General features: G+C 38.0%; 3 protein-coding genes across 3 annotated transcripts; 2 read left to right on the plus strand and 1 right to left on the minus strand.

Moving 5' to 3' along the window:
* Positions 1-351: 351 nt before the first annotated feature.
* Positions 352-5,521, plus strand: LOC141899734 (A disintegrin and metalloproteinase with thrombospondin motifs 6-like). The gene is made up of 21 exons (XM_074786209.1): positions 352-557; positions 648-731; positions 879-1,009; positions 1,100-1,143; positions 1,222-1,327; positions 1,424-1,570; positions 1,869-2,007; positions 2,123-2,230; positions 2,317-2,462; positions 2,549-2,612; positions 2,712-2,814; positions 2,909-3,042; positions 3,134-3,257; positions 3,349-3,429; positions 3,530-3,693; positions 3,840-3,996; positions 4,072-4,198; positions 4,366-4,570; positions 4,690-4,866; positions 5,058-5,208; positions 5,301-5,521. Exons 1-21 carry the CDS (start codon positions 369-371, stop codon positions 5,411-5,413), a joined length of 2,694 nt encoding a protein of 897 aa, XP_074642310.1. The 5' UTR covers positions 352-368; the 3' UTR covers positions 5,414-5,521.
* Positions 5,522-5,951: 430 nt separating this feature from the next.
* LOC141899937 (RNA 3'-terminal phosphate cyclase-like protein) lies at positions 5,952-8,516 on the plus strand. Its single transcript, XM_074786574.1, has 9 exons — positions 5,952-6,081; positions 6,216-6,287; positions 6,365-6,540; positions 6,622-6,696; positions 6,786-6,910; positions 7,714-7,839; positions 7,924-8,083; positions 8,157-8,260; positions 8,346-8,516. The coding sequence occupies exons 1-9, from the start codon at positions 5,952-5,954 to the stop codon at positions 8,503-8,505; spliced, it is 1,128 nt and encodes a 375-aa protein (XP_074642675.1). The 3' UTR covers positions 8,506-8,516.
* Positions 8,517-9,024: 508 nt separating this feature from the next.
* LOC141900532 (uncharacterized) lies at positions 9,025-10,868 on the minus strand. Its single transcript, XM_074787466.1, has 5 exons — positions 10,730-10,868; positions 10,098-10,223; positions 9,878-10,001; positions 9,686-9,800; positions 9,025-9,351 (listed from the first exon to the last, which is right to left on the minus strand). The coding sequence occupies exons 1-5, from the start codon at positions 10,803-10,805 to the stop codon at positions 9,220-9,222; spliced, it is 573 nt and encodes a 190-aa protein (XP_074643567.1). The 5' UTR covers positions 10,806-10,868; the 3' UTR covers positions 9,025-9,219.
* Between the last annotated feature and the right edge of the window lie 5,923 nt (positions 10,869-16,791).

A 16,791-nucleotide genomic window follows, 5' to 3' on the forward strand; every position in this document is an offset into this window, starting at 1 on the left:
GTGTTTTATCGACGAATTATACAGTATTCACGATTGAACCAGTCACCAAAACTTACTCTAATCAGCAATTGCACAGAGTTACCGAATACATCAATCATGCGGAACAAACAGGTATTTGATCAAACGTATCGTAAGGGGTTCAGGGGCGGATTTGAGCAGATGGGGGTCAAGCGCTTTTCTCAGATATAGGGTTTTTTATATTTCAATGAAAAATGCATTCATTTTGTGTGCATTACCTACAGTAATTTCCGAAACAGCAATCCATAACGATTTGAATTGCGGTTAGTTTCATCAATAATATGATCACTATCACAAAATCTATGAACATGGAGAAGGGGTTCAAGACCCGTGTTCCCTATAGCCAAATCATGCATGTATATTCGTACATTTTAGTCGTAAAGGGTCCAATATTCTTGACTGATGAGAAAATCAAATCTCGTCGACGCCGATCAGCCAGCACCGATCGCTATGTGGAAACTTTAGTCGTAGCTGATAAGTATATGGTACAATTCTACGGCAAAGATGTAGAAAAATACATCCTTACTCTAATGAAGATTGTAAGTAAGACTATGATGAAAATACACGCTGTGGTGTGCCAGGGTTTTGTCGAACTCCGATCCTTGTGATGATTTATCACTATATTTCAGGTAGCTAGTATATTCAAAGATCCATCTATAGGTAATTCTATCAACATAGTAGTGAATCGGATAATCATACTCAATTATGATGAGGTAAATATGTTTTGATTTTAAGATCCGATGATCCTCAAATCCAATTCAGGATTATCATGGGCCTCAGCTTTAAGCATAAATTTCGACTGCAACTATGGAATTAGTCGTTGAATTGCAACTGAGGTAAAAAAAAACAAATATTTACAGCCCAAGCTGCACCTAGGTCATCATGCGGATAAAGTTTTGGGTAAATTTTGTAAGTGGCAGAAGTTGATTAATTTACCAGAGAATGAGGTGACTAATTTACAGCATCACGACCATGCTATTTTCATAACTCGGTGAGTAATCCACGAAGAATGTGTATTTTCATATTAACGGTGATTAAAATGAGCTCTAGTTTGAAATGTTCATCAATCATCAATTTTCAGATATGACATCTGTTCAAAAAAAGATAAACCATGTGGTACCGTCGGTATGTATACACACCTTAGCAAAACGGCTGAGAAGATTATAAATTCAAATACAGGTATTTTCATGCATATGATTCTAGGTTTGGCTCCAGTTGGAGGGATGTGCAACCCGACTAGAAGTTGTAGCGTCATTGAAGATCGCGGTTTGGCAACCGCATTCACCGTAGCGCATGAATTGGGCCACAAGTATGTCAAACTAGGATTACTGTATAGCTATATTTTCTGATATTTTCCATTACTGATCTTTTCCATTACATGTAATGTTACATTTGATACTTTCAGTTTTGGAATGCACCATGATGGTTTGGGTAATCCATGTGGAGATATTGGTCACGAGAGTGCTCGTCTGATGGCCGCTCAAATCAACAAACACATTGATCTATTCAGTTGGTCGAGCTGTAGCAGAGATTATATCACTCATTATTTAGAGTAAGTCTTTAAAATGCACAAATGAAAGGCAAGAGGGTCTTTCTCATTGATTGATGTGCTATTGTCATCTTTTTACCAATGATGGAGGGGGTATCTTTGGCGAAAGTACCTAAATGATGTAGGTTTCTCATTGATTCAAACGTGTCTTAATTTTCATATTCTTTTTAACATTCTTTCAAGAATTTTAAAGTCTTTTTCCATACGAGTGTTGTTATTTTTGACTACCGAACCGTGGAAGAGGTTATGTCTGATATGCTTAAAGACAGAAAATCTTTCAATCACTGTTTTACTTTTTAAGCTCAGGGAAGGCTGATTGCCTGTTAAACGTTCCAGTAACGAATAACTATGAATACGCAGACACCCTGCCTGGTTTGCGATATGATGCAGACAAACAGTGCCAATTTGCAGTCGGCAAAAAATCTCGTATTTGCGGAAACGTAAGCTATTTCGTAAAATCAGCACGATTATGGAATTAATGCTCTCTTTCTTTTAATCACTATTTGAAGCTTGATTGTTTTGTTAAGTGTTCCTTATTGGTGTTTTTCATTGTAGCTGTCCTGTAAAGAACTACGGTGTCTCGGACCGTATGGGAGTTGTCTCACCACGAATCTGCCTGCAGCAGATGGAACGAACTGCTCGTCAAATGAAATCGAAAACGGGGTAGAGCAAACATTTTCATTTTGTGTGCAGTCATGATTTACCGCAGCCATCTCTCTAATCAATTTTGAATGTTCTATATATATTAGTGGTGCTACCAATCGAAATGTGTGATATACGGCGAATTTCCCGAAGAAATTAACGGCAATTGGAGTGAATGGTCAGACTGGAGTCAGTGTTCAAGAACTTGTGGTGGTGGAGTCATGAAAAGTTACAGAAATTGCGACAACCCAAGGTAATTGTATATATTCTTATCCTGGTTGTGAAATGGTTGCATCGAACAAGATGCTAATCTAAAATGTACTTCATGGACTTTTGTAGTCCGACTCATGGAGGAAGGTACTGTCTTGGAGACCGTAAAAGGTTCAGATCATGCAACGCAGAGGTATTTTTCTATCATCATTAAGTCTTACAAAATCTATATACTATACTGTTGATATATGATGAATATGATTTCTTAATCTTTTACTTCATATACGTTAAGCCGTGTCCAGAAGGTGCACCATCGTTCCGTGAGGTGCAATGTGCCAGTTATAATAACATTCCTTTCCGCGGAAAGAGATACACATGGAGGCCTTACGCCGCAGGTTAGAACAAATTCAATGATCCTTGATAACAGATCATCCTGCTAAAAAATACCAGTTCTCTCAAGACATAAAGCTTGCGATTTTATTTTTGCAGCTCGTATCGACCACTGTGCGCTGTATTGTATGGCGGAAAAGTTTCATTTCTACGTAGAGAAATCGCCCAAAGTAATTGATGGAACTCTGTGCTACCAGGGCAGTACTGATATATGCATTGATGGCCAGTGCAAGGTAGACGATCTATAGATTTTTTGGATGAAATGTACTTCGATTTTAAATGAAAGTTTGTTTGAATACGTAGTTATCAAAAATCCTTTTAAAGGCAGTTGGTTGTGACAAAAAGTTGGGGTCATCGGCCAAGAACGATAAATGCGGAGTTTGCAACGGAGACGGTAATAGTTGTAGAGCAATAACTGCAACTGTAAAAAAGGAAGTCAAATATGGAAGTGAGCAAAAGAGAACAACATGAGACATTTTGATACATAACCCTGATGAGGTCGTAAAAATGTTCTTTTTTCTTGTTTTTTTTCTATGAAGAGTATGAAGAGATATTAAGAATTCCGCGCGGAGCAACGTCTATAAAGGTAGAAGAACTAAATATATCTAGAAATTACCTAGGTAATTATGACAAATACAACAATGAACTCATAGCTCCGATCTCTCAAGACAACACCTCAACTTACAGCAGAGTCCTTCTAAAGCAAACGTTTAATTTCAGCTTTAAAATCCGAAAGTGGTAATTTCTATATAAATGGTGATTGGATTATAGATTGGCCACAGACGTATTACGTGGCTGGAACTTTGTTTCACTACCACCGAGACGAAGGTAAACTGGAATACCTTGAAGCGCCAGGGCCAACTACTGAAAACCTCATCATTATGGTACGAATGCAGGGGGAGGCGAAAGCTCTATTGTATACGATGGATGAAGCAACGTTGCCGTTTCAGTTTTGATATTTAGTTTCATTCTATTGACAATTTGTCTGCTTCCATGCTTAGTTTGGTACGAACGAATCGTCTAATTACAGGTACTACCACAGGAGTATGCCAGCAGCGGTATCAAATATACACTGTCTGTACCCTTAGTTGAAGGTCCATTGAACAATAGCATATCAGACCGTACTCAAGTGCAGTCCATTTGGATAACAACACGGTGGTCGAAATGTTCCCAAGATTGCGGGGGAGGTAAACCATAATTTGACATTACAGCAAATGTTCATTTATGGATTGTCTTGATCGTTTATTCTATTTTCACACAAGGAATAAAGTATCGTCATTACGCATGTGTACGAGAAGATGATAAAACTCTATCCGACGAAAGTTTATGTAAATCACCGAAACCAACGGCTAAAGAGAGACGTTGCAACGTAAAGCCATGTAGACCCCAGTGAGTAAGCAACCCTCAACCCGCTTAGCGCCACTCAGTGCTGGACTATCTTTCTCCAAACGCAGAGTAGGGGCATGGAAAAGTTAGAAAATCCAAGATTGCTTCAGTATTTTGAGTTAAGTACTTGTAAAAGTGATGAGTTTCTATTGATACACAATCCTTTACAGATGGGCATTAGGTGAATGGTCAACTTGTTCAAAATCGTGTGGGGGTGGAATCACGACAAGACGTGTACTCTGCATTAAAGATATCGAGAACCGTAAACACGAAGTTGTCGAGAACAGCACCTGTTCCGAAAAAGCACCATTAATGGTATCGGTTTGTAACAAAAAACGATGCCCACCTCAGTGGATTACTGGTCACTGGAGTAAGGTAATCTTAAATCTCACTATAGCTAATGAGACATCCGCCATTCTAATATTTAGTTCTAGAGCGCACAGTTCTGCTATGCTGTCACGCACGCATAATTAATGAAATTTGAAAAATTACAGTGTTCCAAACAATGTGGCCAGGGCACAAAGACAAGGTTCGTTTTGTGTTTATCGAAGGATGGCAAAACGTTCATGCCGCATTCAACATGCGATCCTAAACTAAAACCGACCAAGGCAACCAGTTGCTTCACAACTAAATGTATTCGACCTAGGTGGGTCATGGGGAAATGGAGTCAAGTAAGTGAATTCGATGAAATGTCCTGACAAAAATATAACAAAATCTAATGCGCTTCACCGAGTCCTTGTTGGAACTGGCCCGTACTCTCCGCAATCGCTCGCCTGTAGTGTTAGAATCATTAAGCACGTTTACGCGATGAAACCCCACGCACATGAATATATTGTAAATCATTTTTCTTAATGTTTTAAAGTGTTCGGTATCATGCGGAAAAGGCACAAAAATAAGGACAGTTGAATGCCGAGATTACAAGAATCGAATCACTGATAGCTGTAAACTTAATAAAAAGCCTCCAAAATACGTAGAATGCGGCAATTCATGTAAAACCTCAGATCATGCCGAAGGTAAGATGAATTATTCCAATCGTTCAGACACATTCTAATCAGGATATGATTTTCATTAGACCCGGTGTGTGCCATGATTTCTTCTTTTGTAGTATGTGAAGATTATCCACAGGTGAAATATTGCCCACTAGTCAAACTTTACAATTTTTGTTCAAGGCAATACTTCAGAAAAACCTGCTGCAAATCATGCGAAGGCATTGCCTAGTCGACCTACCTAAGTCAAAACTAAACTCTTACAGTGTGTTTTTACAAAAAGAGTTTTATTCAAATTTATATACCGTACTGAGTATAATGTCGTTTTTAACCAACCTATAAACCTGCTTTGACAGAACGAATCATACATTGTTTATGTCCATATTAAAAGTAAATAAACGAATTTTTTCTTATATATATGGTTTTATTCCTTTTTAATGATCTGGACGCAGAAAGTTTGGAGAGAGTAGAATTAGCAATTAAGTGATTTTCTACGACAATATCTAGGTAACAACACACATTTTACCAGTGAAAAAGCTAAAAGCAAAAGAGATTACGGACAACTACTTGGCATAAATAATTTAGTAGGGGCTTAATTCTGGTAATTCTGGTGATTGTTAACAGGAGAAATAATTTATTTCAAACTGCGCGGGCTTCAAATATCGTCAAACTTTCTAAACCAATCGGTGCAAATGTTTCTCGTTGAGATTAGGTTCGAACCATGATTATTGTATGCTGTAAAGGATGTCCGGTTCGTGGTCCGTACAAAGATGGCTGCGCCCGTGTTAACATATGAAGGATGCAATTTTCTTCGACAAAGATTGATTTTATCGACGCTCTCCGGGAAACCGGTAAAAATTAGAAAGATCAGACATAAAGACGATAGTCCTGGACTGCAAGGTATCAAAAATGTATCTGATAACTGTGTCTCTAATGCGTGACAGTCGAATTAAATCCGACATGCTTGAGCGTGATGATAGTCTGTTTATTTTCTGCTTAAAACTTAGGTTTATGTCAAAACAATTATTTTGTAGAATTTGAAGCCAGCCTTCTACGATTATTGGACAAAGTAACGAACGGAACAGTAATAGAAATAAATGAAACAGGTATGGGCTCGTTTATAAGATTCTTCATGTGAGATAGACAAAAAAGCAAGGTTTTAAGAAATTATTTTATCATTTAGGTACCACATTATATTTTCAACCGGGTTTATTAGTCGGTGATAGTATTGAACATGACTGTTGTACCCAGCGAGCTATCGGATATTACCTTGAATTACTGATTTGTCTGGCGCCATTCACAAAAAAGCCTTTAAAAGCTGTATTGAGGGGCGTAACCAATGATAAATTAGATCCCTCGGTAAGCTGTTAATATAATGGAAATAGATTATGCGGTGAAATTACAATTACATAGGTTGAATATCTGATTGTTTATTTTCAGGTGGATGTTATTAAATTATCAATATTTCCGGTGCTTAAAAGATTTCTAGGAACAGATGAAGGATTTGAACTGAAGGTAGGATCGATTATTTCCTCAGAATTCAATCTGAACGTTAGATAGGTGCGGTGTACTGAATATAGATGAATCATTTATACTGATTACAGATAAACAGGAGAGGAGCTGCTCCGGATGGAGGTGGTGAAATTCTCTTCAAATGTCCTTGTCGACAAAAATTACGTCCCGTTCAGTTTACGGATCCAGGAAAAATAAAAAGAATTAGAGGAGTGGCGTATCCTTTATCTATTGGACTTTCATTTCGGAATGGCCTTCAATTTCTTCTACATTTCAAGTCAACTTTTCTCATTAGAAAATCAATTTCTAATAAAACTGTACCATACACTTGTTGGGAACGTCAATCTTATATCTATTTGATGACTTATTTGACAACATTTCCATTTGGGAGCCTAAAAATCCAGTTCAAGGTTCATTAATTAACCAATTTTCACTACGTTTAACCTTGGAGTAATCAGACTGATTACTCCAAGGTATAACTGAGTGCATTGTAGCGCCATCTGGTTTGTGCTGATGCCCCATTATAGCCCAGGCTGTAAGTCTCCAAAATTGAAATGCATGTATTTTATCAGCACGTTACCTTAGCAACGCAATATTTTGGCCTGGCTCATGTAACCAGGGTTAAAAATCTACCAAAATAAACTTCAGAATCTTATCTTTCTTCATTGAAAATTTGGGCTTTGATGTTTTCCAGGGAACCGAAATCATATTTCTAGAGTGTTTTTGAGACTTAGAGCCTGTCCTATTAATGATATATAAATAGGGGAGCATTCATTTATTACATACGCATAAGATTTGAATTTTTCAACCCCCCTCCCCCTCTGTACACAAAATCGGCCACTTTTTCATATACATTAAGCATCACAGTACGCAATTGCACTGTACCCTCCCTTAATGCGTACGTAATAAATGAATGACCCCATGTAGTGTCTACAAACACTATGTACAGCTGTTTTTTTCGTTTTCAAAATCAATTCGCATTTGTTCAATGTTTTGTACTTAGACTTTAACTTCTCATAGCTGGGCCGCTAGAGTTTCTCCAGCCGTGGCTAATAGAATTGTGGATTCAACCAGAAGCATTCTCAACAAATGTCTCCCAGATATATACATTTATACAGATCACAATAAAGGCAGCCAGTCTGGCAAGTAAGTACTAAATAGACCTTTCCGGATGTAGCAGTAGATGTTACGTTTGATTAAAGATTATACATACATGCGTTCTTTTTCCAGGTCTCCTGGTTTCGGTTTAACGTTAGTAGCTGAAACAACAAATGGTGCTTTCTTATCGGCTGAATCGATATCTAATGCAAAAGGTAGTGAAGACGGCCCAACGATTCCAGAAGAGCTGGGGAAGAATACAGCTGTATCATTACTAGGAGAGATTTATAGGGTAAAGATTTAGTTAGCCCAACAGCAAAAAACGTCTTAAGATACAATCGATAAAGACTTTTCATCTTTTGTAGGGTGGATGTGTAGATTCTTTTAGTCAGAGTTTATCTTGTTTGCTAATGACGCTTGGGCAGAAAGATGTATCTAAAATCCTGACAGGTCCGCTATCACCGTACACGTAAGTATTACTCCATCGATGTTGAATTCATTTTATAATTAATTATGTTCATGTGATTTTGAAATTTTCTTAATTTTTTTCACAGAGTACAATTTTTACGGCATATGAAAGACTTTTTCGAGGTCATGTTCAAAATAGAGCCAAAACAATCTGCTGAGGAAGAAGATTTGAATTTAGGAGGTGAAAAACTGCTTTTAACTTGCGTTGGAATCGGTTATCAAAATCTCAGTAAAGCTATAATGTAAATTAGAATAAATTCGAAACATCTATATGTATACAATGAATTGACTTGTTCTCTGTTTTCTGGATGGATTGATTGATTAAGGTTAAATTTCTCCTATGGAAAATGAATATGCCGTGCCAAAAATCATTAACGATCGTTGCCAGCTGAGCTGGGTTGGACTAAACAGTTTTTTCGAGAATGCGTAGCCCAGTAAATACATATTACAGTCAACTCCCGATGACCACATTTTTATTCTTTCCAAAAATTTACTTTTCAGAAATCTTCACATTATTTCACATGCATCTCATCCCTGCCGTATATTGGGGTTAATTTTGAATCGAACAAAGATGAAATCCAGATGTTCCGTTTTCTGAAAAAATCTTGGTATATTGCGATATATCATCGGGGGATTGACTGAATATTGGCTGCCATGTCTTGAAATCCTCCGCAGACTCATTTTATGTCCAGACTATCCGAAAAAAAGCGGATATATAAATTTGAATTCAGATTCATTTATTTGCAGAGGTTAATTAGCCACATTTTCGAGTAGACTTATGTACAAATATATCTAGATATTCTACAGAACACCAATTGGCTGATATTGGGTTCAAGAAATTCATCTCTCAAATCATACATCGTATCAACGAATTATATGCATTTTAGAAGTGCATTGGCTGAATAAGACGAGGATAAAACGCATTTTTCTAGAGTGAATTCGTCATTTAGTTGTTTTCGTTCAGAAAACGCTATGTTGAACTTGTTGAACGATGCTTAGCCTTCGGACGCCAGCTCCTTTCTGTTGCGCTACGAAACAAAGATCGGCTTTTTCCGAACTGACCGAGTATTCCTGTTCGTATAAATACAGCAGCTGAAAAATATGAAATATAATACACATAACATAACTACATTGTCAATTACAGAATTGGGCCATAGCTAGCATTTTAATTTTTCTTTAATTTAATTTTTGGGGGGGGGAGGGGGCGGATTGTGGGAGAAACTCGAAAAAGGGTAGTTTTTCTGAATAATTTGCAAAAAGGGCACTTTTCCAAAATTTCTGGGGGCAACCGCCTATGCTAGTTACGGCCCTGAATTTTATAGAACTATAAGTACGTTACATCAGATTACATTTTCAATTCTGTTTGTTTGATAATGTATTCTTTTGGTTTAAAACGAATATTTGCTTGAAACAGTCGGTCAGTTACCTCTAAAAATTGCTCCACGTCCACTTTCCCTTTCGCACCCGTGTCGACTTTTGAAAAGTATTTTTGTCGCTCTTCCGTTGAACTCTTGTCACCAAGTTCATTCATTACCGTACAGCTAGAATTACGTTAAGCACATGTTGTCAGTTTTATTTCAACATTGTTTGGTCTTAGCCGAGAAAATGATTGACTTACAGTTCATCGAAATCTATCAATCCATCTTTATTTAGGTCGAATAGCAGAAATTGGGACTTCATATCAAGTAGTTGTTGCGTTTCCCAATTCGGAAATTTAGCTTTCAAACTTCTCGGGTCCAATTCTGAAATAATTTGACATACAAAAATATTATCTCGTTTGTCTTCTTGGGATTCCTTTAGACATAGTTTCCAGGATTAACTGAGCGTGATTTTTTTACCGCGGAATTTTAGTTTCATCTGTTTTAGATAACGACGTTCTTCAACGAATTGTTGGAAAAAATCATCGATAGCCTTTTTGAATTCAGATTTTTTATGATAAACCTGGTGATCTGGAAAACGCTCGCCTGAAATAAGCAAAAAAGAACTTATAAATCGTTGTTTAGTAATGTCAATGACATTGAGAGGTTTTTCTGGCGTGAGAAAGTCCCGAAACTTTAGGCCTATATTATTCAATCAATCACTGACACTAATCAGTCAGTCAAGATTCACGAGTCGGTATTGTGTGACGCTTTTTTAAAAACTTTTTATAGCGTTCTTTTGTCTTATTTCACGATAGATTCTTACTAAGAAATTGACCTTTAGCGGATATAATTTTCATTAACCCCCTCCCCCAACCAAGTCCAAGAAGATATCATTGATCAGATCGACAAATTGGAATTTCTTACTTGGTCTTTTGGCGCGTGGCTGGCCACTATAGGCCTATCTAAATATCAACAAAACGAATGTAAATCGTTCGGTCGAAAAAACTTGCGATCGTTCGCCATTCTTTGTTTTCTTCTTCTCCCCAACGTCTTTTGGATCGAAACAAATCGGAAAAAATCATGCGCTAAAGCTATCCATCTGTACCTACCCGTTGGCGAAAATACTTCTGCTGATTCGTACGACACTGGGGCTCTTCCCACGTTAGGAAAAACTATGTTTCCCATGATGGTAGTCTTCTGCAAAACCTCTGCAAATGTTTTGGTTTTGTCAATTCACATTCAGCTGGGCCTACATCCAACGTGACACTTTTTCTGTGTGCAACGTTTTGAATCGTGCGCGCACTAATCAATTAAATTCTAACAATTTGAACCAGTCGAAATCAGTAACCATAGCTGCAGGTTTACATATCGAGTATAATGGGAGATGAAATTATTATAGAACATGTTTGCTCGGTCTGTTGAAGTAGTACTAGATTTATGAGAAACATTTTGCACACTCTCTTGGGGAACGATTCTATTTATTAGCGTTTTAATGAAATTCGCTGGCGTTTCGACTACAAGCGATCTACATTGAATCTAAAGCATTTCACTTTGGGCGAATTCATTTCATTTTAATACTTGAACTTGAACTTGAACTTTAATTTTATTGCTCCATATAATACACAAGTTACATAGGAAATGACATGCAATAAAATATTAACATCAAAACACAGGGAAAACAGTACAAGAGTGGACATACATTTAAAATCGCTTTTATAATGGATAACATAGGAATAGAGAATATTTACAAATAAAATATGTTAAACGTAAAACAAAATATAATACTACAGCAAGGAAACTAGGTGGCGATACAATCAAGTGAGTATAATATAAAAGAATCAAAGTGTTGAACGGAGGGCAAGTAAAGAGTTAACTAGGTTACACATAAGGCTGGCAATTTCATAGTCTCCGTTGTTATAGGACATCAAAAATAGGAATTTATCGAAAACACAAAAAGACTCAAACTCTGTGAAACATACAAGTGAGGATAAAATGGAAACTCTGGCAGGATGAAGCGAGGGACACGGGATTCGTCCTCAACTGCATCCTGGTGGACTTAACCTTGGCCTTTTTATAGCCATTTTTTAAAAGAAATGAAACCTAATATAGGTTGTTTATCCTATTTAGTTCTTAGTGTTCCGAGTCGTCCGATCTGCGGTCAAAAATTTCGCTACTCCATAATTTTAGGTTGCATACAGTACGAAATCTAATCTTTCCAGAGAGACAATACGGGATGGGCATGCTAGGCCCGACATAGGATTTTGGACTCATTAGAAACCGACATTCGTAGTCGAAAGCCTTCAGCGTCGTTCGTTAGTTAATTTCTTCGGTGAACGAGGACGGCAATATACAGAATTATATATAATTATATACAAACAGAAATGTCAATTTTCTTTCGTAAAATTATCCAGCAATCATTTTTAATTTCATTATTTCAAGCCCGGCTTGGCGGTGCGACGAAAGTAACTCATCAATGATTGCTTCACCATGCTTCTTTGACGCTGTGAATTATCAAACACGGGCACTGCATGTTACCTGTGAAAATTCAAACAACTTACATTTGTATTTTTCTACATTGTTCCCCGTTTTGCCTCTGATAAAGGTAGTTCTTCAAAATCTCCATAGAATTTATTCAGTCTGTACCGGGAGAACTTATAGCCAGGTGATAAACCTGGCAATTAATTACATTAAAATTTATAATACCGTTATCGCCTGGCACCTCGTTCGAATAATCAAACTCGTTAGCCTAGGTCTATTATTCAGCAAAACGAATTCATTGTATTGCTAGAATTTCCCGGGTCAACTAACTCAGACCGCACTCGGCGAGGTACTGCATCAGAGATGGTGCAGGGGTGCGACCGGCCAAAAATGTCACTAAAGTTGCCCTGAATTTATGGGGAAAATGAAAAATATTTACGCTTACCTATAAAAAGTTTATAGATTTGTTTTCTGTATTTCTCAAAAATGAGTTATTTATAGGCTATAAATGTTTTCCCGCGTCGAGTTTTCTTTTTGGGTGCCCTTTTAATTATTTTGCGTACACCCCTCCGAGGCAGACCCCAGATCTGCGCCCCTGCTCTGGTTATACCCGGTAATTCCAATGGCCATAGTATTTTCTGCGAAACGACAATCCTTTCGAAAGTAAAAGCAAAGATGTCGATTAATTGCTCATTTGAAGCGCGAGTGATCAATCAATATAATTGATCTGAATTAGGAACGGGATCCGTTACCACTCACAGGAATGAGAGAGCAGGATTATTGATTGCTCCTGAATCTAAGAAAAAAGGTACAAACATTACTTTCCCATCACGATCTCCGTGGTGACCACTCGCAGTGATCAATACATGGTTCTCGCGTAGCGTGAAACTTAATCATCGATGTAACCCCTAGCAAACCGGATTTCCGATAAGGAGTTAATATTTCGTTCGAGCTTAAGTTCTAATGCAGAGTTAGTGCGTGAAGACACATCTCGAGAAGAATATGTCATTTGGTCAGAGGGCAGTGATCTGTTAAAATCCGCCACAATTAAGTTGCAATAAGGCGATGATCGGTGTTAGTTTTGCCGGACTTCTCATTAGCCCAAAATCGGCTTTTTGGTCATAGATTGATCTCCTTTGGCGTAAGGGCAGTATTTTACGTGATAACGAGATAGCTTGCATGATAGGATCTCTGCAAAATGATGTGATCCATCACGTCGCGTCGTCTCAATCATAAGAAAGGAAGCCTATCCGTCGGCAGTCATTAGGATCACGCCAGCCTGCGGTGTAAATCCCAGCAAGGATCTCGCTCTATTGAGAATAGTTTTATTGCCGTTTGATAAAATTGGTCAGATGACCGATGGGTCAGATCCATGAACTGAAAATAAATAAATATCATATATGATAACGACTCCGGTATTGGAAATATATCATATCGTGACACTAGTCCAATAAATATATAATCGACGTCAGCGACAGTGTAATCTGCAGAGTTTCGCGAAATAAAAGCAACAGTTCCTGGCTAAACTTCGAGATTACGGAGAGAATGTAGAAAATCAGGATTTGGAATGTCGGGGGTGGGGTATACACAGGCTGGCAACAATATGGGGTAACGTATACGGTACCACGGCTGACTCTAGATTTGAGGACTTCTCGCTTCAACTGATATGACACATTCGATTTTTATGAATATTGCAAAGAATGACGCTATTGCTATTCGTCTGTGAAATAACATTATCACGCCATAGACGGCATTATTAACCTGATTATTAAGTCTGAGGCAATTCAGGTGCTGAGTCTTCATGTAACTTCAACAGATGGTGCAAATGAAGACGTGGAGTACATTTTGCAAAATCCTTCTCTATAAATGTCAACAACGTGGTTTACACGCGAACTTGAATTACGAACTACTAAGGTTACGAATCAGTGGTATCATCGTGCATTGATCAAAACGCTTACGAGGAAATCAAAAGCAGTGTGCGGCGGGCTTAATGCCGGATCCCAAAATACCTTCGCGGTGGCTTTCGTAAATGATCAACAGTCTGGATCCACATTACCACATGGCATAAGACCACAATTAGGTTAGTAAGTAGTTTAAGATGCGTAGGGGGCAGAACCCCAAAAGAGGTACTCTTGCCATATGTTTCGGATAGGTGTCGAATTACGGTTATATGTATGAAATCTGGGCGTTCTGAGGGACAGATTGATGATGAAATAGGCCTGGATTGTTTTGTCTAAAGTAAGGGTACCGGTCGGTACCAAACACGGCGGGGATTTCCTTTGATGGCTCGGATAGTGGCACACCTGTACTGGGATACCCCTCCTTTCTAAAGGTTTGATTATTTCTAAAGTTCGGTTGGGTGTGCGGCGAAAATCACTTTAAACGCGTAGCTGATGGCCTAGCAGCAGGCATAGTAAACAAAGAAGAACGAAAATAATATTGCCGAAAATGTACACAAGGGCATCTTGCGGAATAGCTGTAAAAACGGAAATGTGATGATGTAAATTTATTTCGATTTTATGCGTTCCTTTCCGCACGATGCTCTCACGGATTACGGAGGCAATTGACTTTCCTGCTAACTAAATACCAGCATATTACAGAACGTAAACCTCACAGACTCTCGGAAATGGAGGGTTTTTAAGTGTCCTTGGCTAAGTCTTCCAACAATACCGATCTTTTCATCGGTACTGCGATTTGATATAGTGGAAGCAATTCAAAATATAATATATCAGGAGTGGACTTAAAGGCTTATGCAGTGCGACTCAGGGTTATTTCAGGCAACGACGGAATACTTCAAATACTTTTTCTGTACCCCAGGCGACATGGGCCTTTAGGATAAAATTTGATTTGAGATTCTATTAGTTCAGAAGATTACAGAATACTATGGTAAGCCCAGTATAGTAGTCACCCGGTGTGCCGATAGAGGGGAGTGTAATAAGTGCATTGTATTGTAAATAGTTAATGTATATATATTCTAATGTTTTCATTCTCTAAATGTTTATCACTTCAGTTTTGTTTTGTAAATATTTGTATATACATGTGTAATAGTTTTCCTCCATATGCCATGGAAATGGTTGGAGTGTAAATAAAATCGTAATCGTAATCGTAATCGTAATCGTAATCGTAATCGTAATCGTAATCGTTGTGTATTGTTCTATACGCGGATATACGCGGCTAAACGCCGAATCTACGTTCACACTATACAGAATCTACGAGCAAGCAGAACGAGGTTAAGATGATTGCTCGTAGACAGACTATAGCGGCCAAAAACAGTTCCGTACTGAGATCGGGTTTACGGCGCGGAATCGCGCTTAATAAGCCACGTATTTCAGCACGGAACTGAATAAGCCGCGATTAGGCCTCGAATAATTTCCAAGCGTGAACGCTTAGTACCGTACTGAAATCCTAGTGTGAACGCAGCTATAGATAGGGATCTTGCTATTACCGACATTCATGATAGAATGGCAATGATTGACCGAATACTACTGATAAGCTGGTTCTCATTCATGTCACTAGCAGTCACTCGACATAGGGACCTCAATCTTCAAAACAAATACCATTATTTTCTAATCTATCATGCGACGTGTGGCTTGAGACAACAGCGCACTGTTTCTCCGAAGAGAAATCTGGGAGATGCAGGTACTAATCTTCCTGGCTGTTTAGTGTCAGGCTATCAGATCTGGCCACCCGTGACCACTGAGCACCACAGAGGATTCATTGTTACTAATTCTGTCGACTTCTCAGCTGATACTGCTAACGCAGAAATGGAAATAACGAGTGAAAGTCACGAGGGGTATAGGCTAGCTTCTAGAACGTGGGACATTACTGTGATTGCATGAAATGCTTTCATCCACTAACGAATTTTTACACATCCATCAAGCCATCCTGTTCTGCACGACAACTTCATTATTGCTTCATTTGCTTTATTTGCTATTGCTGGTCAAGAGAAAAGAGGGAGGTTTGCTGACGGTCGAAAAATAATAGACTTGAAGCAAGAATACGTTAAACAAGATAATTATGACGTATCTTCTTAATATCTTCTTTGTATCTCCTTTCATCATTATCACTTGCCCTTCCTCTTTTCCAGGTGCATCGCACTTCTTAAGTGTTACAGTTATTTTGATTCGGAGTGGTAATCAATAAATTATCATTATGATATGTTATATCATTAACAATTGTACATATAAAATGTATAATATTATACATTTTACATGTACAATTGTTGATACACATGTAATTCTTTATTGATAAAATAAACATTACATTACACTACAAAACATATATCCAAATCATGCAAAAACGGATGCAATAACTTTATCAATTCTCATGATAATAATAGTCCTCTTTCACATTCGAATTGAGAGCAACGGTAATCATATGAATAACTCCGTATAAGATGAGACAGAAGTGACTTCATTGGATTATCTCTTGTGGAGGGTGACGCTTTTCAATCCGCTGTACGGAAATTACGTCTAGAGACATTCGTCTGACCCGGCGAGGCCTCCCTTGTCAATCAATCTCTGTTATATACACCAGATCCACACCAGTAATACTTGTCATCAGATTCCTATAATCCTCTCATCTTCTTCAAAAAGTCAAGGTGGCGAGAAGCAACACAATCTCGAAGAATGTAGCTGATAATGTGCCGAGAACGATATCAAGCGAGTTCTATGAAGATTCTCTACCTGTTATC

The sequence above is a fragment of the Tubulanus polymorphus genome, chromosome 2 (assembly GCF_964204645.1).
Source record: "Tubulanus polymorphus chromosome 2, tnTubPoly1.2, whole genome shotgun sequence".
NCBI classification, from domain to species: domain Eukaryota; kingdom Metazoa; phylum Nemertea; class Palaeonemertea; order Tubulaniformes; family Tubulanidae; genus Tubulanus; species Tubulanus polymorphus.